We start from the raw sequence: 23,506 nt of genomic DNA on the forward strand, positions 1-23,506 counted from the left end.
GAACAGTGTGGGGGTTACTCAAAAAATTAATAATAGAATTAAATGATCCAGCAATTCCACTTTCAGATATACACCCAAAATAATTAAAAGCAGAAACACAAGATACTTGTACACTGATGTTCATAACAGTGTTATTATTCACAATAGCCAAAAAGTGGAAGCAATCCATGTATCCATAGACATTTATATCAGACTCCAGAAAGGCAAAAAGGAACCAAAACAATTAGAAAAGTTATCTCCAGACTGTTATTCTGGGTCTAATACCTCACTCAAAACATCACAAATTAAACTGTAGTTCACTGACCTATTTTTATACTTGGGGTTGAGGAGGTCTTTCCAAGAATAAACCAAAACACTGGGGTCAAACACTGACAGGTTTTACAAAATAAAACTTTAAGTATCAATACTACAGAAGTTAGTATAAACAAAGTAAAATTACAAATAGGAAACCTAAAAAAATTTTTGCAACACATATAACAAAGAGTTAGTACCTTTCATAAGAGTTCTTACAAATCAGTAAGAAACAAATGAAACACCCCAATACATGCAAAGACTAAAGAAGAAACTCATGTGAGAAATACAAAATCCATCTTCACTAAAATAATGACTGAAATGAAAACAATTTATTGAAAACAATTATGTTTATTTTTGCCAACAGGTCATCAAAATATTTCAATGATATCACTTAATTCTGGATAAAGTACAGGAAAATGGCACTACAAGATTTATAAGATTAAGTACACAAAGATATATATATAAATCCATTTATTGGGACTTCCCTGGTGACGCAGTGGTTAAGAATCCGCCTGCCAATGCAGGGGACACGGGTTCGATCCCTGGTCTGGGAGGATCCCACTTGCCGCAGAGCAACTAAGCCCATGAGCCACAACTACTGAACCTGCACTCTACAGCCAGTGAGCCACAACTACTGAGCCTGTATGCCACAACTACTGAAGCCTGTGTGCCTAGAGCCCATGCTCTGCAACAAGAGAAGCCACTACTATGAGAAGCCCGTGCACCACAACGAAGAGTAGCCACCGCTTGCTGCAACTAGAGAAAGCCTGCACGCAGCAACGAAGACCCAACACAGCCAAAACTAAATAAATAAACTTAATGGACTTCCCTGGTGGCACAGTGGTTAAGAATCCGCCTGCCAATGCAGGGGACACAGGTTCGAGCCCTGTTCTGGGAAGATCCCACATGCCGCGAGGCAACTAAGCCCATGCACCACAACAACAGAGTCTGTGCTCTAGAGCCCATGAGCCACAACTACTGAGCCCGTGTGCTGCAACTACTGAAGCCCACGCACCTAGAGCCTGTGCTCTGCAACAAGAGAAGCCACTACAATGAGAAGCCCATACACCACAACAAAGAGTAGCCCCTGCTCGACACAACCAGAGGAAACCCACACACAGCAACGAAGACCCAATGCAGCCAAAAATAAATAAATTTTAAAAATAAATTTATAAAAAAGGATAACTCCATTTATTATGGCATTGTTATACAGATAAAAAATGAAAAATACCCTAAATGTCCACCCATAAGGAAGTAAATATATGTAAAAGAAGATAAAATAGATCTCTATGTATTGATGTAAAAAGTTATCAAATTGAAAGATAATAAGTGATTTTCTCATTTACGCCTCCAGCATACCTAGGTATTATTATCTTATCTTACAGATGGGCTAAACTGAGGTACAGAGAAAGAGAAGTTAAGCAAATTGCCTGAGCTGCAATTCAAGTCTGTACTAAATAAGTTAATACAGGTATGGCATTTATCACAGTGTAATATCATAGTAAAGACTTAATAAATATTAATTAAAATTTGTTATAGGAATAGTATAAAGGTTAATAATTAAGTATCTATATGTTAAAATAAATTGGCATCTAGAAAAAGCAAATATGCTACTTCAAGGTGACCATTTTAATTTAAATTTCCTATTCACTTTTGGTGTTTTCTATTAATCCTTTATTTTTGGCATAAAACACAAGACTTTTTTTCCTATATAATTACATTCAGGCTGTCATTAAAGTTGGTAATAACAGCTCTGAACAATAAAGACAAGCTAAGGCTAAAGTAAGACTTTTAGCCTTCATATAACATTTTTTCATATGTATCATCAAGGGCACAAGCATTGGGTTTTCAGAGGAAACCTCCTCAGTTTTCAGCCATAGCCCCCATTCTTCAACCCACCAACTTCTAGTTGCTACTTGACATTCTATCTTTGTAACAATGTTGGCCACATTCTCTACAATAAGAGAACAGTAACAATAATGTCAGAACATCATGTTTCCTTCTGAGAAGATCTAATTTCTATTTACTCTTTCTGATTTTAAGACAGGCAAACTAGGAGGAGGTTGGTTACAAGAGTCCCCTCCTCAAGCCTATTCTGTATTCATCCTGTATTTAGTTTTAATGGGGCATATCTACTGAAGTGATGATATGGCCATACTTAAAATTTATGCGGCACTCTGGATTCTCCTCAAAATGAACTCATTTTAAGGGAAGAGAGAACTAGTTTGGTTTAAGGAGTACAGTACTCCTTAAACCACATGGTAATACTAGTATGGCTGTGGCAATTGTGACTACCATTTATTGGTTACCTATCAAGTTCTAGGCAATTTACATAGGTTATCTCCTTAAATCTGCACAATAATCCTATAAGGTGTGTATAATTATCCCTGTTTTAAAGACAGAATAGGTAACTTGCCCAAGGTAAGTCAGCATGTTAGCAGTACAGCTAAAATCTGAATCCAGGCATCTGTCTCCAAAGTCTATGCCTATTCTAAATGCAAGAATCAAAGAAAGAAAATTACCACCAAGAGAATGAATTTCCAGGGTCCATATCAAATACCACCTGGAAATTTCCTTACTATTTGGAAAGGACCTTAGAGTTCTCACTGAATAGATTTTAGAAAAAGCCAGAAATTTTAGAGTTGTTACTAGTAAACCTTAGCCCCAGGTTGGTATAAAGCCTGAAAAGTATAGATTACAATTTGATAGTTTCACAGAATCCTCACAATAGTGCTATTTTTCATAATAGCATGAATGTGCACTCATGTCATTTGAATTCCATGGGAACAGTACATAAGTGACTTTCTCTACAGAAAGTATCTTCAATAATAATTTTTTTGTATGGTATTTTATTTTCATAAAGAATTCTCACAAGTGAGATTTTAAAATGATTATACACAATTTTGTGAGGTTAGAAACATTATTCAAAATTATTTCTCTTGGGCTTCCCTGGTGGCGCAGTGTTTGAGAGTCTGCCTGCCGATGCAGGGGACATGGGTTCGTGCCCCGGTCCGGGAAGATCCCACATGCCGCGGAGCAGCTGGGCCTATGAGCCATGGCCACTGAGCCTGCACGTCCGGAGCCTGTGCTCCGCAACGGGAGAGGCCACAACAGTGAGAGGCCCGCGTACCGCAAAAAAAAAATATATATATATATATATATATTTCTCTTTTTACAACTAAGGAAACCAAAGGTCAAGGTTAAATGACATGAACATTAACCCAAGTGCACAAAATTCAATATGTATTGAGCTAAGCACTGGATATAAATGTAAATAAGATATGATCTCTCCTTAAGGAGCTCATGTTCTAGTACAGGAGGCAAATATAAACACTTATAGTGCAAAATGATAAATGCATTTCTACTATCTCTGATTCTACATTAAATTTATTAGTAACTGGATAATGCCACTGGAGCTCTTTTTTTTCAGCAAATTCAGAAAAAGTATAAAGTTAAAATTGTCACTGAGAATTTACTAAGTAGAACCTAAGTGAAACACAAAATATTTTCCAAAAGGAGAAAAATTCATAAAATTTTTAAGTTCATAAGAAATAAACAGAGTTTATAAAAACAGAATGTGTTAGAAATTAAGAAATTTGTTATAGATATTTTAAAAGGCAACCATAAATACTCTTTAATGTAACTAGGCTTACAAGAGAAATACAAACCAGAAGTTACCTTTTGGTTGGAGGTAGAGGGACAATTAAGACTGGATCAATAATTTTTCACTCAGATCAAAACTATTTATTGTACTGGTGGAAAGCAGAAAATAAAATAGAGAAGTTCACGGTAAATGAAAGTTAAAAGAGCTAGTACTATTTACTAACTGACATCCCCTAGCTTTTTACTGCAAATTTTTTTCTTATTTACAGCCCCAAATGAGCCTTTGCTAAAGCTTAAAACAAAAGCAACTGCTGATTTCCATTTCTCTTATCAGTACAGTAAGCCATGTTTGTTAATGGAATTCAGCTATCTCAGGCCATTTTTTGTGAAGAATGCATTCAGTCATTCATTCAGCAGATATTTAATGGCCAGGTACAGTTCTAGAATATGAGTATACAAATAGTGAATAAGAAAAGATGGAGGGGGGCTTCCCTGGTGGCACAGTGGTTGAGAGTCCGCCTGCAATGGACGCGGGTTCGTGCCCCGGTCCGGGAAGATCCCACATGCCGCGGAGCAGCTGGGCCTGTGAGCCACGGCCGCTGAGCCTGCACGTCCGGAGCCTGTGCTCCGCAACGGGAGAGGCCACAACAGTGAGAGGCCCGCGTACCGCAAAAAGAAAAAGAAAAAAAAAAAAAAAGAAAAGATGGATGTGGATGGACGGACGGACAGATGGATGGATGGATAGAGAGAAAGCCAGATGGATGAATAGGACAAAGAAGGAGAAGGAATAGACAGATGTCAGGAGAATGAATTTCAATTATACCAGACAAATAAACTGAAATAGGTAACTAAATTTTCATTAAGAGTCTGCCTCCATTTTCCCAAAACACAAGTAGAGTGACCGGTACTGTCTGAAACTGATTATTAGCTATGGACTGTTGGTTCCAATAGCCGTTCCAGCCACCAGGGGAGAAAAGTATACTAGCCATCAGAGCACGGCTGCCTCTCATTTAGCAGTAACATATCTGTGGGGGAAGAATAGAGGAAGGCTCATGAGAATAAGTAAAATATTTATTTTGAGTAAAGTTATCACTAAACATACCTTTCAGATAAAAAGGAGCTCTTGTGAGGATTTAGATTTTGACAAGATTCTAGGCTGCCATCAGATGATGAAGAAAGCTGCTCTGATTGCAAGTTGTCTGTATCACCCAAACTGGCCTCAGTTACAGGTGAGGTCTTTATGTATTTTCTTCCTAACTCCGTTCCCAGGACATTCGTCAATATAACTCTGGGTATCCTGTCATATAAAATAACAAACACTGTACTGTACTGAAATTTGCAGTAAAAAAAATTCTAGGAAGTTGAATTTTCAAGCATTTTCAACTCAGTACAAGTAAGCTATTAGAATTATACCACCCTGGAAATCAGCCCATAAAAACTCAAAATGTTGGATGAACACTCTTTTTTTTGTTTCTAGAAATACTTGTATCTTATAAATTGGCATAGATTGGCATGCCACTATAATGGCTTAACTGTACTTAGTAGATGCTATTGGGGTTGCTTAAAATTTTAACCAGTTTTTCTCAAAAAATGCTTTTTCTTTTCCAGTAGTTATTAAAAACACAGATACTACAAACCAATTCAATAAATCTTTATTCTTCTCCTTCAACAGAAAGGTCCTTGGTAAATAACAATACTCATAATTGGTAAATGACAAATGCTAAATCCAATAAGGAAGACATCATTCAGATTGTATCTATGGTAATGATAGAGTCCTTAAGTGAAACAGCACATACACTGATGGTAATAAATACTCTTTATATAATAGCACCAGGGAAAAGGGTCAACAAAATAAATGTTTAGTAAAGTGTAATTTTTAACACTCCAAACTTTTTTAAAGTGGTGGTTTCATATCATCCTTAAACAGAAGAGGATAGCCTAATCTTCTCCTGGTTAGCCAGTTGTTACTATAAACAACTGATGTTCTTTTCCACACTACAATGATGCCCTCAAGGCAACTATCTGTCCTGAATTGACTAGCCCAGGCCAAATTATTGTGATTTTTTTACTTCACATTAGTGTATTTTTTAAGTTTCCTATCTCCTCTTTATCAGATGTCCCCCTTGACTGTTACCCATATGTCACTTGAAGCACTTTATTGACCTTTTGTGAGAGACAATACATAACACCTAGAAAGGGCCAGAGTACTTTTGTTTAAGTAAAAAAATGTGAGCTTCCCTGTACTTTGTTACATCTGCTGTAGTTCTCAGAGGTACTCTATTTTCACTACATAGAGGCACCGTGTTCTTTTCACTATGTTCCAGATAATGTAAAATTTCAACTCATAGGAGAACTTTAAAATAACTTAGCCTTCTCTTTATTTTAAACATGAAGAACTCAAAGTTCAGAAAAGTTAAATGGTTGCCCAAGTATAAGCAACTCTTCCTGGAAGAAGGACCTTTAATTTTATCCCATTACACTGCATCCTCAATACTAACCTGCCACAGCATCAAGATAACTGAGCTTTTCTGTAGATACTTCAGGAAACTTTAAAAATATCCATTTCCAGAACAACCTCCACAAAAAAATGTACTGGGTTGATTAACCAGTATATGATCTAAAAACAAGGCTAGCAGTAAATACAACTCTCTGAACTCAGAGTTCGAGTGAAGGAAGAAAGCAAAGAAAGTTAGCCATTTAGTACAACCACTAACTGTGGGGAGAGGAGGACAGAGATATTTTTCTATCTCCCCTCAAGATTTAAATCTCTAAGAAGCCTATTTATTATTGTCTGCTTTGTATATCTGATGTCTGACAGAACCCTTCTTAAAATCCTCGAATTGAAGTAGGAATGAAGACAATACAGGACCAGTAAGGAGTCTCAAGATTTCTTCTGTCTGACCTCACACTGGGAATTGCTGTGAAATAAATCACTAAAGAAAACTCAACTACAGTTCTCAATGCTTTAGGGAAAATGCAGGAATATTAGAAGAGAGAATTTTATTGGGTAAGAACTATTTTTTTCCAAATAGTTTGGCACAATTAAAATTTTACTTACTTTTAAGAGATGAGAGAATCTGATATACTAGTTGATAGCTCATTTTAAGAGCAGATGATACACTCTTTTTATGGTCCCCTATCATTACTGAATTCTAAAATGTGGCTCATAATGAAAATAATCCAAGAACCGTAGTGTTTATAAAGAGAAAATGTGGGGCACAGAGGAAGAAATACCAAAGAAATATCAGCTATAATTTAGTACCTCTGTTTAAATGCCTGACTACAGTATGTTTAAATGTGTTTTTAAATGTTGAGTCCCTAAAAAAAAAAAAGCTGTCTCTCCAAATATGAGAGAAAGAGTCGATAGAAGATTAGTCCTATAAAAAGTACTGAAGAGAATAATCAACAACAACAAAAAATACAAATATCAGCAAGGAAAGGGAAAAATTATAAAGATTAGAATTAGCTTCTTAATAATAAATGATCATTCTATTCTTTTATGGTTTGTTTTGCTGCTAGATTTTGAAGGAAGAAAAAGCAGAGCTATGAAAAAAGAATCTTAGAGGATAAATGAGAATTTTTAAGCTAAACAAATAGCTGAAAGTCTTTCCTAGAAGAGAAAAATGTCAAAATTCACAAAAAAACCACTTGAAAAGATTATATACCGAACTGCAGTAGAACCCGCATTTCTAAAGCACAAGAGCCCTAGAGGGCCTCTGAAGCTATCAGAAGGTTCAGGGAACTATCTCAGCATGTCTACCATGATACACCTTTCAATTAGAAAGCATTCTACCACTATGTGAACAAATGCCACAAGAAAAAAATTTTTTAAGTAAGTAGAATATTTAAAGGTTAATAGACATCACATAAAATATGTAATAAAGTCCAATACCTACTTATTAAAAAATTAAAGGTCAAAAGAATGAAAAGCAGTATGGCACAGAGGTTAAGACCAAGGACTCTGAAGTCAAACATAAGGCTGGGTTCTGAATTCAGCACCTAGTAACTATATAACCTTAGATAAGTTACTTACCATAATTTATACCTCTTATCTTTGATCTCCTCATCTCAAAGATGGGGAGAATTATAATATCTACCTTAAAAAATTATAAAGATTAGATGAAATAATAGATGTAAAGCAGTTTAGCACAAGTCCTGGCACACAGTAAATATACAATAAATGGAAGCTCACTTTAATTTTCCTATTATTGAAGTCTTGCTCAAACTTATAAATTATCTTTTCAATTAGTGCTTGATTGTCATAATTCATCATGCTCTGCAACCTTAGTGAAAATATTTTATTAGAAAAGTATACAGTTAAATAGTTAGCAATGCCTACAGTACACCTAGCTCTTCATAACACTAACCATAGCCCAAACATCTTTCATCAGCTATTCTCAACTTATGTAATTTGTGTACCTTGAAGAAACAGAGAGCTCTGTAATGAAAGCCTTACAGAAAACAAATCTATAAAGTAATAACTAAGTTCATAATACCTAAACTGTCTTTTGGTGTACAACTTATAAATTAGCACTGCCATGGAAATTCTAGGGCTAGCCAGCATTTCAAAAGATTCTGAATTTTCACAAGAAATATATAAAGGTGTATACTTCATCTCTCATACTATCGCAATATATAAGGAAGGACTGAAAAATGTCATTTCACACAGTCCATCCAATTTTTTCCCAAGTATGCAAATAGTATCAGTAAGTAAAACAGAATTTGTTTAACTTTACTTACTAATATTATGAAGTCACACTTCAACATATAATATGTTAAACCAAAGGAGAAACAAATTTTGTAATGCAGTGAGATGAAACAGAAAGTATACCGGCCTGAGAAGTAATATCATTTATTGATTGTGTCTCTACATGGTTATTTTCTCTGGTTCTTAATTTTTTCAATCACAAATTGTGAGTTCCTCCCCCACATATTGATAGCAAGGTAAATATAAGATTGAAATAATTTAATAAATGGGGAAAAACTTTGAAAAACTGATAAGAGCTAATAAGACATACTTGATGCTAAGAGCAAATTTTTAAAGAAATGGAACCCTTGTTGAAAGATAACAATTACATCTGGTAATAAAGCTATAAATAACAAGCAAAAAAATTACAATGCTAATTTAGTTTTTATTTTGTTGTAATTTAGATGAATGTTTTTCTAAAACTGTGCTATGTAACTTATTTTTTTCTTGATCAAAACATTTTTTTTCTTTTTTTTTTGGTTAACAATGGTCATTTCTTTCTTTAGGCTGCACCGGGTCTTTTTTAGGGTTCCTATAAATGTATTCTTATCCCAGATGATATAATTCAAAATATTACTTTCTAAATCAGTTTCTTAAGCTACAAAGAAAAAAAATTTTTCAGTTTTGAATTACTTTCTTAAAGAGATTCACAGATTTCCTAAGTTTGCTCTTTTCTTTTACTAAGCTATATTTTAAGTGAATATATTATCACTCAACTAAAACATTACTGGCTTAAAGAACTCTTAAGGTTACAAGAATACCGGGGTGTCCAGAAAGTCTTACCACCACAATATCTGGAATATGTAATTTTCTAAAACTTCAAACATAGGTAAACTTAAGAAAAACATGAATAAATACAATTAAGCCATTTAGGGGAATTCCAAGAACCAGGAACTAACTTTTTTTTAACAGAATATAGTTACACTGTGTCAATATTTCTCTAATAATCTCTGGTGCCAATAGATGAAAACAGGAGAAAGATGCTTTACCGTCTCAAAAGTTTTGCACATGTCTCCCACTAGGCTCTTTCTTGCCTAATGTCCAAAGTTTATAAGGATCTGGAAATATTCTCCCAGGAAAACAGATATGAACCACATAAGGAGATAAAACCTGCACTAAAATATGGTTTACTTGTTTAAAAAGAAATGTATGCATCCCACATACTGCTAATTTGATATTTCTAAAACTCTTGACCCTGTTCTTCATTATTTAACAAGATTGATTGGTATCATGTGTTTTCTGTTTTTCTTCTCAACTTTATCCGGAAATTAAAAGGCTAAACTATCTTCATTAAAAGGCAACTTACTTAGATCACTACCTTTAGATCCTAGAACGCACATAAAATTTCTAAAAAATGCCACTCCTTTTCTGTACAGCTGAAACTAACACAACATTATAAATCAACTATACTCCAATATAAAATTTAAAAGTTTAAATTAAAAAATAAAAACAAATAAGTAAATAAAATTTTTAAAAAGTAAAAAAATGACATTTCTGGGAATGAATGAGTAATTTTGGTTTACTCAATATTTAAACTTTAAGTTAAAAACTAAAAATACAGCTTCCCTGGTGGCACAGTGGTTGAGAGTCCACCTGCCGATGCAGGGGACATGGGTTCGTGCCCCGGTCCGCGAAGTTCCCACATGCCGCGGAGCGGCTGGGCCCATGAGCCATGGCCGCTGAGCCTGCGCGTCCTGAGCCTGTGCTCCGCAACGGGAGAGGCCACAACAGTGAGAGGCCCGCGTACCGCAAAAAATAAATAAATAAATAAATTTTTCTCTCTTTCATCTTTCTGAAATAATGAAATCCTACCTAAGTAAAATGAAAATAAGACAAACAGCATCATGTAAAAGTCTCAGTCTCCTAGTCTAGATAGCAAGCTCCACAAAGAAAACATCTAACTAAAGCTATACCCTAAACAGTTCTCCAATTTTCTTATTTGAAGCTTGTGATATCTCTTCTCCTGATTGTCCCCAAAATTACAGAGCAGATAATTGGTTCTGATGGAGGAAAAGACATTTCAATCAAGGAGACTGAAGATGTAACTCTGCTGAGAAGCAATTTCTTTCTTATAGTCAGCAAACATGTACTGAGCGTTTAGTATGTGCCCAGTACTGTGCAAGGAAAAAATAATAAAATGTAGGGTCCCTGCCCTCATGAAGCTTATTGTCAGGGAAGCAGAGTAACTAAAAATCACAGTATAGTGTGATGAGTGCTATGATACAGGAACAGGATGCTTAGCAAGACAAAGAAAGGGATCAAATGCAGATGTGGCAGGTGGAATCAAAGAAGAAATGAGCTCAATGTTAAATATAATGAGCTCAATATAAGTCAGTAAAGGGGAAAAGGAGAATTGTTCCCAAGATAAGAGAAAAAGCATGAGCTCAGAGGAATAAAACAGCATTATACATTCAGTGAACTACCAGTAGTTTCCTAAATCTAAAGCACAGCATAAATATGGAAGAGTGGACATACACAAAGCTAGAGGTAGTCAAAGGTGAAATCATCACGGACCTTGTATGCCAAGGTAAGGAATTTGAACTTTATCCTAAACTTTATGTGGAGCCACAGAAAGATGTTAAACTGGAGAGTGACAAGTAACATTTGCCTTTCAGAACGAATACTTCAGCAACAATACAGAGAAATAACCTAGAAGAAAAAGACTATGCTCAGGAAGCCCAATCAAATTACGATCCTAATAATAAAGGCACAAAGTTATCAGGGCCTGAACTGAGGCAGTGGCAATAAAGATGAAGAAAAGATCATTTCAAGACAGATTTAGGAGGTACAAATAACTAGACATGATAAATGATTGGATACAAAGGATAAGGAAAAAAGAGGAGCCAGGACAATTTCCAAGTTCTAATTTGAAGAACTAAGTGTAAAGAGGAGTCATATATTCAGACAGGGAGGAGATACAGAGATAGGAACAAGTCTGAGAACAAAGACGATGCATCCACTTTGGAACAAGTTAAATTTAGGACACCTAGAGCTGAGGGAAAAAGTCTGGACTAACTAGTAGTTCATCCCAGTAAGTGAACAGAACAACACACACACAGTAAAAACCAAATTAGAATCTTATTGGGACTCTTCACATTATATTTAAATTTCATGCACACATAATCTAGCTGCTAACAACTTGTAGTGAGAAAAACTATTCCAAGAGAATGAAACATTACACTTTTCCAATCATGCTGATCTGATTGAAAAAAGGACAGATATGGGATGAGGGGACAGATGTCATTTGGAAGAGAGCTAAAGCTTCTTTTCAAGAGAATCAAAGGGATTGGAAGGGTCATTCCTTTAGCCCCCTTTATTTATTTATTTATTTTTTTTTTTAACATCTTTATTGGGGTATAATTGCTTAGCCCCCTTTATTTAGATCTAGCAGCACAGTAAGGGAATAGCTCACCTGTACTAAGGAGGAAAAACACTGGACTCCAGGACAATGACAGCAAACTGCTTCATAAATTACTGAAGCTAAGTTGTTTGACTCTAAGATTTTGGGTGCTTTAGAAAGTTAAATTTACATCAGATATGATCTAGTACGGAAATTCCTGTTACATAGCTTTTTATGTTTTTGCCTTTTTTAAAAGAAGTGTCCTTGGTGAAAAGGGAACCCTCCTCTGCACTGTTGGTGGCAATGTAAATTGATACAACCACTATGGAGAACAGTATGGAAGTTCCTTAAAAAGCTAAAAATAGAACTACCATATGACGCAGCAATCCCACTACTGAGCATTTACCCTGAGAAAACCATAATTCAAAAAGACACATGCACCCCAATGTTCACTGCAGCACTATTTACAATAGCCAGGACATGGAAGCAACCTAAATGTCCATCGATAGATGAATGGATAAAGAAGATTTGGCACATATATACAATGGAATATCACTCAGCCATAAAAAGAAATGAAGTTGAGTTATTTGTAGTGAGGTGGATGGACCTAGAGTCTGTCATACAGAGTGAGGTAAGTCAGAAAGAGAAAAACAAATACCATATGCTAATGCATATATATGGAGTCCAAAAATAAATGGTACTGATGAACCTAGTGTCAGGACAGGAATAAGGAAGTAGACATAGAGAATGGTTTTGAGGACACGGGGAAAGGGAAGGGTAAGCTGGGACGAAGTGAGAGAAGCATCAACATATACACACTACCAAATGTAAAATAGATATCTAGTGGGAAGCAGCCGCACAGCACAGGGAGATCAGCTCGGTGCTTTGTGACCACCTAGAGGGGTGGGATAAGGAGGGTAGGAGGGAGACGCAAGAGGGAGGGCATATGGGGATCTATGTATGCATATGGCTGATTCACTTTGTTGTACAACAGAAACTAACACAGCATTGTGAAGCAATTACACTCCAATAAAGATGTATTAAAAAAAAGTGTCCTTTTTAAAAATACAATTAATGCATAATACTATGTTCAGATGTTTTGACAGAGTTCTTTAATATTTAAAATAATTGTGCTGAAAGTTAACAGGTTTTCACTGGATCTTGGCTTAAAGCACTTACAAATCGTTATCAGATTACAGACCAAATAACCAAAGCACCATCTAGCTAATGACAGGATATGCTAATTGAAAGCAAAATACCTCCCCTAAAAAATACTCATTTAAGGGTTAAAACTGTAAGTGGAAATACATTAAAAATATTAATATGTTACAGATGACAAATTCCCAGAGCTAATTCCTAATTTTTAGCCCCAAACTTCATATATAATTCTTTTAAAAAATATAGAACAAAACTTGTTAGTTTTCAAAATTAAACTGCATATTTATTATCAAAAATCTGGGCGTAATATTTCAAAATCATCTTCTTTTTAAAAAAAACGCATGTAAAATACAAGGAAGCTCACAAAGTCAAAAGTAGTAAGGACCCAGGTTAAATAATATTTAAAAGGTATGTTAAAGATGCAGAAAATTTAAAAGATCTACAGATAGATATACATACCTGTTTTATTTCTGCATCTTTAACACACCTTTCAAAAAATATTTAATCTAGGTCCTTACCCATCTATATATATCTAGTTCTTCATTTTATATTGTATGTGAATCTCTAAAAATATGTACATGTGAATCAAATTATTAAGCTAAATGCACTAAGAATACTTGTTTTTAAAAATAATTCTATGTCAATCTAATGAAATGTAGAATCATTAACTTTGTAAATTAAGATTGTCAACTTTAAGATTTGAGGGAGTCACACCTGTATATGCAGATTTTCTTAAAGATCATTTCCAACAATCTTATTTTGAAGACTATTGGACTTAAATTATTTCAACTGCGGTAAGTTGAACAAAAGCAATACTGAACAACATACCTTTCAGATAAATTAAGGCTTTGGTGAAGAGGTTCTAATTTTTGACATGTCTCTAGGCTGTCAACAGATGTCGAAGGCAATGAGTCTGATTGCACCTTGTTGGCATCACATAAATTAGCATCATTTTTAGGTAGGGTCTTTCTGAATTTTCGTCCTAAATCCGTCCATAGGACATTCGTCAACATAACTTTGAGTTGCCTGTTACACACATAAATAATTAATACATACAGTACTAAACATTATATAATACATGAATTCATCACAAATTATAACAAATGAAAACTTCCAGGAATTCTAAATTCAGTCCTTCAAGAAATTAACCAGAGTAGTAAATATCATAAGTAAAAAATATGCCAATCATTCTCAAATATACATGAAAAACTAAAGCACATTTCACTTAAATTGGGACTTTCTTCAGAATTCTATCTAGTATACTACATCTGTGGTCACACACACGTACAGCTGTTGGATTGCTAGTAACCAATCTGTGCTTGGTCACACTACAAGTGGAACAACAACACACATCTGCACATCATGTCACAGAGGCAACCGCTTTCTGCACTAAAAATGTATTTTTGTTTTAGTATTTGATTTGGAAAACATAATTAAAACTAAGGGTAACAGTACAACATCTACAATCTTAACCCTACACAGTCTTAAGATACATTTAATTTTACCTTATTTCTAAAAATATGTCAACTTAAAACACTTACTGTACCTACACCAATTTCAAAAGTAAAACTGATAAATCCAAACACTTCCAGCTCTGCCTCATTACATTTTGCCCATTACTCATTCAACATATCTATGTGCTGATAATACCTGAAGAACTGTGTTCAGTTCTAGAACCATGAAATATAGTTTCTTCAGGACTGTGAACAGGCTACCAAGTAGATGTGAGACAATGTCAAATGAGGAATGGCTGGAAGAATTGGAAATGTGTGATCAGAAGAGTGTCTATTCTATTCCCTAGTACCAGTTTTAGGCACTGTTTGTTTAACAAATGTTAATAATATTAAGAAAGAGAAAGCAAAGTGTTCGTGTATTTTTAATATAAAACAGAGCTCAAAGAAATCACTTGTTTGCCACAGCCACTTGGGGCTGTATCTTCAGATCATCTGGAAGAAGCGGGATAGAAGTCTTCAGAGGAACCTCTATAGAATGCTCTGAAACTCCAAATACTTTAAGTTTACAGATTTTAGAATTATCATTAAAGAATAAAGAGATGAGTGAAATTTCTATGAATGAATAGTAATTCATTCTTCGTTCAACAAATACTTACCAAATACCTTCTAGCAAAACAACTGTACTAGTAGAATCTGGAGATTCAGCAACAAACGAAAGAGTTACAGTTCCTGCCTTCATGGAGCTTACATTCCAAAGAAGAATTACCCGATTAGTTATTTAATTACAACTGTGATGAGCAATATGAACAGAAAATACAGGTGCTGCATTTCTTCTGAACCAGATCAGGGAAGGTTTTACTGAGAATATGACATTTACGCTGAAACTGTCCAAAGGAAACAAGTAGAAAATGGAGAGTGGTTCAAAAAGGAGGACAAAATGTAAATGCTCAGACAAGAGTAAAGCTTGTTCAAGGAAATTAAAGGACTTACCTGGCTCAAGTGCTTAAAGTGAAGAGGAAATTTGTATAAGATAAAGATGGGCAGTTAGGCAGGACCCTGTGGACTATACTGAGGATTTGAAACTTTAATGTCAACAACAATATCAATCCCCTAGTTTTAACAAAAGAATCATGAGACCAGAGCTGTATTTTTAAAAGATGACTTTGATCTTTTATGACTAATAAAGAAAACACCAAGAGAAAAGGGTAATAATGAATTTAGAGAGGAAATGGTGCTTAGGGGTAGTTTAGTGGAATGGTGGGAGCAGAAATGGGAAAGAAGAAAAGGGACACAGACACAGCAAATGTAGGCAGTTGACAAACAGCTACGAAAGGGGGCTATAGGACAAGAGCTGAAGATAAATGTGAGATGCAAGAAAGGTCTTCTTAGTTAGTTATTGGTTGGTTAGTTAGCTTAAGATAGAAAATATCTGTGTAAGTTTCAGTGCTTAGGGGAAGAGGTCAACAGACTAGGAGAGGTTGAAGATACAGGAGACAGTATAATTAACTTTATAATTAAGTTTCTTAAGAAGCAGCATAAAAAGAGCTAATATTTACTGAACATGCACCATACACCAGGAAGCATGTTAAGACCTCTACAATGATTTACACTTCATTTAATCCTCACAACTACTCTGTGAAGTATAATGGTAATTATTCTTCTGCAACTGAGAAGACCAAGAATAGAATGATTAATAACTAAGTCCATAGTTAAATGAGCGAGTGGTGAGAGCGGGATCCAGAGCCACACACTCTCAACTCTGTTGCCAGCACTCTTAACTGCTCCACTGTGCTGGTTTATGGTGGGAGAAGAACCCCTTTTCCTTCTTCCAGAAACCAAGATCATTTTTTCAAAGTGATACAAAAGGTAAAAGAACACAGGCTTGAGGAGAGAAAAGGTTTCAAATCATCACTGTGGAGAGGGGGAACACAAGCTGACTAGAGAAACACAGTAGGATTATCTTGAAGTTGAGGAATCCAGTAGGGTTAATAACCACAAATTTATAATGGCATAAACATACTGTGTTTTGTGATTTTTTTTCCCATCACTGCTCAGCCACCTTGGTGTCAGCACAAGGCAAACAGATAATTAGGTTCACAAATGATTATTAATTACGAAGGAAAAAGGCACCTTTATAACTGAAAATCTGGTAGCTACCACCTTAACCAAGTGATCAAATGTAAGGCCACCAACAGTGGGACAGACACTACATATCCCCTGATATAATGCAATAAGCAAATGACATCAGCTATGAAGTACTTTTGCCAAAAATGTAACATGAACCTAATTATGAGGACAAACACAATTATAAAAATCTAGAATGTAGGACATTCTACAAGACAACTGGCCTGAACTCTTCAAAAAATCAATGTCATGGTTTAGGGGGGTCGGGGGGAGGCAGGGGCTATTCTAAGATTAAGAGACTAATGAGACATAATAACCAAAAAATAAAATGCATGAACCTCAATTTGATCCTACATTTTTTTAACAAAAGACATTTTGGGGGACATTTAGAGAATTCTGATTCTAGACTTTATATTACATGATCATATGAAATTATTATAAATTTTCTTCATAATATATTGTGGTTATCATGTAAAAGAATTTTCTTGTTCTTAAGAAGTGCAGGCTAAAGTATTCAGAGGTGAAGTGCCTGACATCTGTGACTTACCTTCAAATGGTTCTGCGAAAAAAAGTGTACATGAATATGCATATGTGATATGCACTTACATACATGTATGAAAAGAGACTGAGAGAAGGCAAATGTGGGAAAACATTAACAACATCTTGCGTGTTTGTTATACTCTTAACAAAATAATCCCGCCTGGTCCTGTACCAAAAAAATATGAAACGGGGAAAAAGCTATGCATGAAGATATTCATCACAGTATTATTTATAAAAGCAACAAAATGAAAGCAAATTTAAATTCCCAGCAATAGGGACTTCCCTGGTGGTCCAGCAGTAAACAATCCGCCTTCCAATGCACGAGACACAGGTTCAATCCCTGGTCGGGGAACTAAGATCCCACATTCTGCATGGCAACTAAGCCCTTGCGCTGCAACTACTGAGCCCACGCACCTCAACTAGAAAAATAGAACCACATGCTACAATGCACACGTGCCACAACTAGAGAGAAGCCTGTGCACCACCAACAAAAGATCCCACATGCCACAACAAAGATCCCACGTGCCACAACGAAGACCCGACACAGCCAAAAATTTAAAAATTTTTTAAATTAAAAACATAAAAATTCCCAGCAATAGCAGAATGGTTAAGTAAACAATGATAGAGCCACTTAATGGAATGTTACTTATTAGTCTCTTAAAATCTTCTACTTTAAATTTTAAGAGAGACTGGCTGTGTTTTTTTCTTTCAACTTGTCTTTATTTCTCTTTTCTATACTAAGCAAGTACTATACTATTTACATAAAGAGAAATGTCAACCAATTAATTTTGTAAAGAATGGTAAACATCTTTACCCAGTCAAAAACTATCTATTGATTAGTGAAAAATTATTTTTTACATTCAGGACTACTCTTTTATAGGTTTTACAACTGTACAACTTAAAATGATCAAATGAAAATACTTCTAAAATCTTAAGGATATATAAGGTATACTTTTCGTCTGAGAAAACTACTATTAGTAATTTGCTAGATTATTTGGGAAAATATCCCAGTGGTAATTTTAATAATTTTAAATATGAAAATATCCAATGTTGGAAAATGCCATTTTTCTATTCACCCAAACCAAATAAGAATCACCACTGGTGATTTTACTGGTAATTCTAATAGTTGGCTCTAAGTGAAAAACACAATTTGGATTCTCTGTGAAAATACTTATTTCATGTTCATAAATTTGCTTTACTGTAATCTGATTGACTAATAATATCCTAAGGCAGAAGTCAGCAATCTTTTCCCCCCAAATTAAAGGTAAAATTTTTTAAATTTCTATATATTTAAATATATTTGAACACTTCACAAGAAAGACATATGAATAGCGAATATGCACATAAAAAGGTGCTCAATATCATTAACCTCATCTTTCCAGTCTTTAAAAAAAGTTTGTCTTTTCAAAAAAGGGGGAAGGACAGCAAAATATTTCAACAGACACTTTAGAGAAGATACAAAAGAACAAGAAGCACATGAAAAGATGCTCAACATCATCATTCATCAAGGAAATGCAATTAAAACCACAATAAGATATCACTACACATACATTAAAAGGGATGATGACAGAGATTGACCATACAAGTGCTGGCAGGAGGGTGGAGGAAGTAAAACTCTTCTGCACTGCTGATGAGAATGTAAAGTGACACAATTGCTTTTGGAAAACATTTGGCAGTTGCTTAACAAAGCTGAAAATGTACTTTCAATGACCCAGCAACTCATCTCCTAGGTATTTAACCAAAAGGAATAAAAACATGTCCACACAGGCACTTGTACATGGATAGTCACAGTAGCTTTATTAATAGTAGTATTAATTTTTCACAGAACTAAAACAACAAAAAAGTTTAAATTTGTATGGAAACATAGAAGACTGCAAATAGCCAAACCAATCTTGAGAAACAGAAACAGAGCTGGAGGAATCAGGCTCCCTGACTTCAGATTATATTACAAACCTAGAGTAATCAAAACAGTATGATACTGGCACAAAAACAGAAATACAGATCAATGGAACAGGATAGAAAGCCCTGAGATAAATCCATGCACATATGGTCACCTTATCTTTGATAAAGGAGGCACAATTATACAATGGAGAAAAGACACCCTCTTCAATAAGTGGTGCTGAGAAAACTGGACGGCTACATGTAAAAGAATGAAATTAGAAAACTCCCTAACACCATACACAAAAATAAACTCAAAATGGATTAAAGACCTAAATGTAAGGCCAGGCACTATAAAACTCTTAGAGGAAAACATAGGCAGAACACTCTATGACATAAATCAGAGCAAGATCCTTTTTGACCCACCTCCTAGAGAAATGGAAATAAAAAAAAAAATAAACAAATGAGACCTAATCAAACTTCAAAGCTTTTGCACAGCAAAGGAAACCATAAACAAGACAAAAAGACAACCCTCAGAATGGGAGAAAATATTTGCAAACGAAGCAACTGACAAAAGATTAATACAAGCAGATCATGAAGCTCAATATCAAAAAAACAAACAACCCAATCCAAAACTGGGCAGAAGGCCTAAATAGACATTTCTCCGAAGAAGATATACAGATTGCCAACAAACACATGAAAGGATGCTCAACATAACTAATCATTAAAGAAATGCAAATCAAACCTACAATGAGGTATCACTTCACACCGGTCAGAATGGCCATCATCAAAAAATCTACAAACAATAAATGCTGAAGAGGGTGTGGAGAAAAAGGAACCCTCCTACACTGTTGGAGGGAATGTAAATTGATACAGCCACTATGGAGAAGAGTATAGAGGTTCCTTAAAAAACTAAAAATAGAACTACCATACAACCCAGCAATCCCACTACTGGGCATATACCCTGAGAAAACCGTAATTCAAAGAGTCATGTACCACAGTGTTCATTGCAGCTCTATTTACAATAGCCACAACATGGAAGCAACCTAAGTGTCCATCAACAGATGAATGGATAAAGAAGATGTGGCATATATATACAATGGAATATTATTCAGCCATAAAAGGAAACAAAATTGAGCTATTTGTAGTGAGATGGATAGACCTAGAGACTGTCATACAGAGTGAAGTAAGTCAGAAAGAGAAAAACAAATACCATATGGTAATACATATATATGGAATCTAAAAAAAAAAAAAAAAATGGTTCTGATGAACCAAGGAGCAGGACAGGAATAAAGATGCAGATGGAGAGAAGGTACTTGAGGACACGGGGAGGGGGAAGGGTAAGCTGGGACGAAGTGACAGAGTAGCTATGACATATATACACTACCAAACATAAAACAGATAGTTAGTGGGAAGCAGCCACATAGCACAGGGAGAACAGCTCAGTGCTTTGTGACCACCTAGAGGGGTGGGATAGGGAGGGTAGGAAGGAGACGCAAAAGTGAGAGGATATGGGGATATATGTATACATATAGCTGATTCACTTTGTTATACAGCAGAAACTAACACAACATTGTAAAGCAATTATACTCCAATAAAGATGTTTTAAAAAAAAAACAGAAACAGACTCAGAGACATAGAAAACCAATTTATGGTTACCAAACAGGAGGGAGAGGTGGCGAGGGACAAATGAAGAGTATGTGATTAACCGGTATAAACTACTATACATAAAATAGATAAGCAAGAAGGATTTACTGTATAGCACAGGAAATTATATTCAGTGTCTTGTAATAACCTATAATGGAATATAATCTGAAAAAATATACAACTGAATCATTTTGCTTGAAACACAGTATTGTAAATCAACTATACTTGAATTTAAAAAATTACTGATCACAGATCACCATAACAAATATAATAACAATGAAAAAGTTTGATATATTGGGAGAATTAGCAAACCGTGACACAGAGACACAAAGTGAGCAAATGTTTCTGGAAAAATGCTACCGACAGACTTGCTAAATGCAGGGTTGCCTGCAACATTCAATTTGTAAAAAATGCATTGTCTCCAAAGTGCGATAACATGAAGCACAATAAAACAAGGTATGCCTGTACCTTATGACTGGTATCCTTATAAAAATGGCAGAAACAGACATACACAGAAGGAAGACAACATGAAGACATACAGGGAAAACATGTAAATATGGAGGACTGAATGCATGAAGAAGAGAGGAGAGAGACACGGAACAGATTATTCCTTAATGCCTTCAAAGGAAGCACAGCCTAGAGGACACCTTGATTCACATGAAATGTGAATGGATTAAATAATCTAGTCAAAGGTCGAGATGGTGAGAGTAGATTAAAAAAAAAAAAACACACAAGACCTTCTGTGTTCTGAATGTTTGTTTCATCTCAAAATTCATATTTTAAAATTCTAACCCCCAAAGTGATGGCAGTAGGAGGTGGGGCCTTTGGGAGGTGACTGGGTCATGAGGGTAGAGCCCTCATGAATAGGATTAGTGCTCATAAAAAAGGTTCAAGAGAGTACCCCTTCCACCTTTTGAGGATACAGTAAAAAGATGGCCATCTAAGAACCAGGAAGCCCTCACCAGATACTGAATCTGGGAGTGCTATGATCCTGGGCTTCCCAGGAATTATAACACTTTTGAAAAATAAATGTTTTTTGTTTATAAGCCACCTAGTCTTATGATATTTTGTTATAACAGTCTAAACAGACTAAGATAAGATCCAACAATATGCTCTCAACCAGAGACACACTTTGGACTCAAAGAAATAAACAGGTTCAAAGTAAAAGGATGGAAACAGGTGTACCATGCAAACAGCAACCTTAAGACAGGTGGAATGGGCTCTATCAGTATTAGACAAAATAGACTTTAAAGAAAAAGTCTGTAGAAACAATGAGGGACATTTCATTGACAAAAGGGTTAATTCATCAGTAAGATATACTGACTATAAATACACATATATTTAATAACAGGACCACAAGGCTCATTAAGCAAAAACTAACAGAAAGGAGAAATTAACAATTCAACAGTAATAGTTCAACACTTAAAACCCCAGTCTTGATAGAACAACTAGACAAAAATCAGCAAGGATACAGAAGGCTTGAATAACACCATCAACCAACGCATCCACAGACCACTCTAACAAACAGGAACAGAATGCACATTCTTCTCAAACACATGGAACATTCTCCAAGAGAGACCACATGCCAGGCCACAAATAAACCTCAATAAATTTACAAGAAGTGAAATCATACAAAACATTCTCAGACCACAGTGGAATTCAATTAAAAATTAACAACAACAAAACTAAGTCATGAGGATATAATGTACAACATGGGGACTATGGTTAATAATACTGTATTGTATATTTGAAAGTTGTTAAGAAAGTAAATCTTAAAAGTTGTCATCACACACAAAAAAATCTGTAACTATGTGAGTGATGGATGTTACCTATACTTACTATGGTGATCATTTCATAGTATATACAAGTATAGAATCATTATGTTGTATATCTGAAACTAATATAATGTTATATGTCAATTATATCTCAATAAAAGAAGAAAATTTTTGAAATTTAAAAATACATAGAAATTAAACAATTCACACTTTCAAAAGAAGTGAATCAATCATACCAGAAATTAGAAAATACTTTTGAGCTTAATGAATAGAAAATCACAACATACCAAAATTTATGAGGTGCAGCTAACGCAGTGCTTAGAATAAAATTTAAAACTAAACACCTATACTAGAAAAGAAGACATTTCAAATCAATAACCTAACCATGTACCTTAAGAAATTAGAAAAAGAAGCACAAACTATGTCCAAAACAAAGAGAAGAAATAAAAAATAAGATTACAGTGAAACTAAAAGAAATAGAATATAGAAAACCTATGGAGAATACTGATGAAACTAAAAGTTGGTTCCTTGAAAAGATCAACAAAATTAACAAGTATCTAGGTAGACTGAACAAAAAAAGAAAAGAAAGAAAACACTCAAATTACTAAAATAAGGAATGAAAGACGGGTCATCACTAACAGTATTACAGAAATTTTAAACAGTATAATAGAATACTATGAACAAATGTATGGCAACAAATTAGATAAATAAAATATACAAATTCCTAGAAAAACAAAAGCTACCAAAACAGACTCATAAAAAAAAAAAATAGAAAATCTCAACAGACTTATAACAAGGAAAAATCTGAATTTCTAACTGGAAAACTTCACAGATACACACACACATACAAACACACACACACACACACACACACACACACACACACCACCAATGAATGACCAGATGGATTCACTGGTGAATTTTATCAAACATTTAAACAAGAATT

The 23,506-nt window shown here is 34.9% G+C and overlaps 1 protein-coding gene across 15 annotated transcripts in view; it reads right to left on the bottom strand.

Moving 5' to 3' along the window:
- Window positions 1-23,506, bottom strand: part of SENP7 (SUMO specific peptidase 7) — a 170,879-nt gene that overhangs the window by 72,437 nt on the left and 74,936 nt on the right. For 12 of the 15 annotated variants that reach the window (XM_082839378.1, XM_082839381.1, XM_082839377.1 and 9 more), the window contains 2 exons: window positions 13,971-14,168; window positions 5,000-5,194 (listed from right to left, as the gene is read on the bottom strand). The exons of 1 other annotated variant lie outside the window; for it this stretch is intronic. In XM_082839378.1, the coding sequence (XP_082695504.1) occupies window positions 5,000-5,194; window positions 13,971-14,168 (393 nt within the window). The remainder of the gene's footprint in view (window positions 1-4,999; window positions 5,195-13,970; window positions 14,169-23,506) is intronic. 2 more of the 15 variants (XM_082839373.1, XM_082839369.1) reach the window with 1 other exon arrangement.

The sequence above is a fragment of the Leucopleurus acutus genome, assembly GCF_964270905.1.
Source record: "Leucopleurus acutus genome assembly, chromosome: 5".
In the NCBI taxonomy this organism is placed as follows: Eukaryota; Metazoa; Chordata; class Mammalia; order Artiodactyla; family Delphinidae; genus Leucopleurus; species Leucopleurus acutus.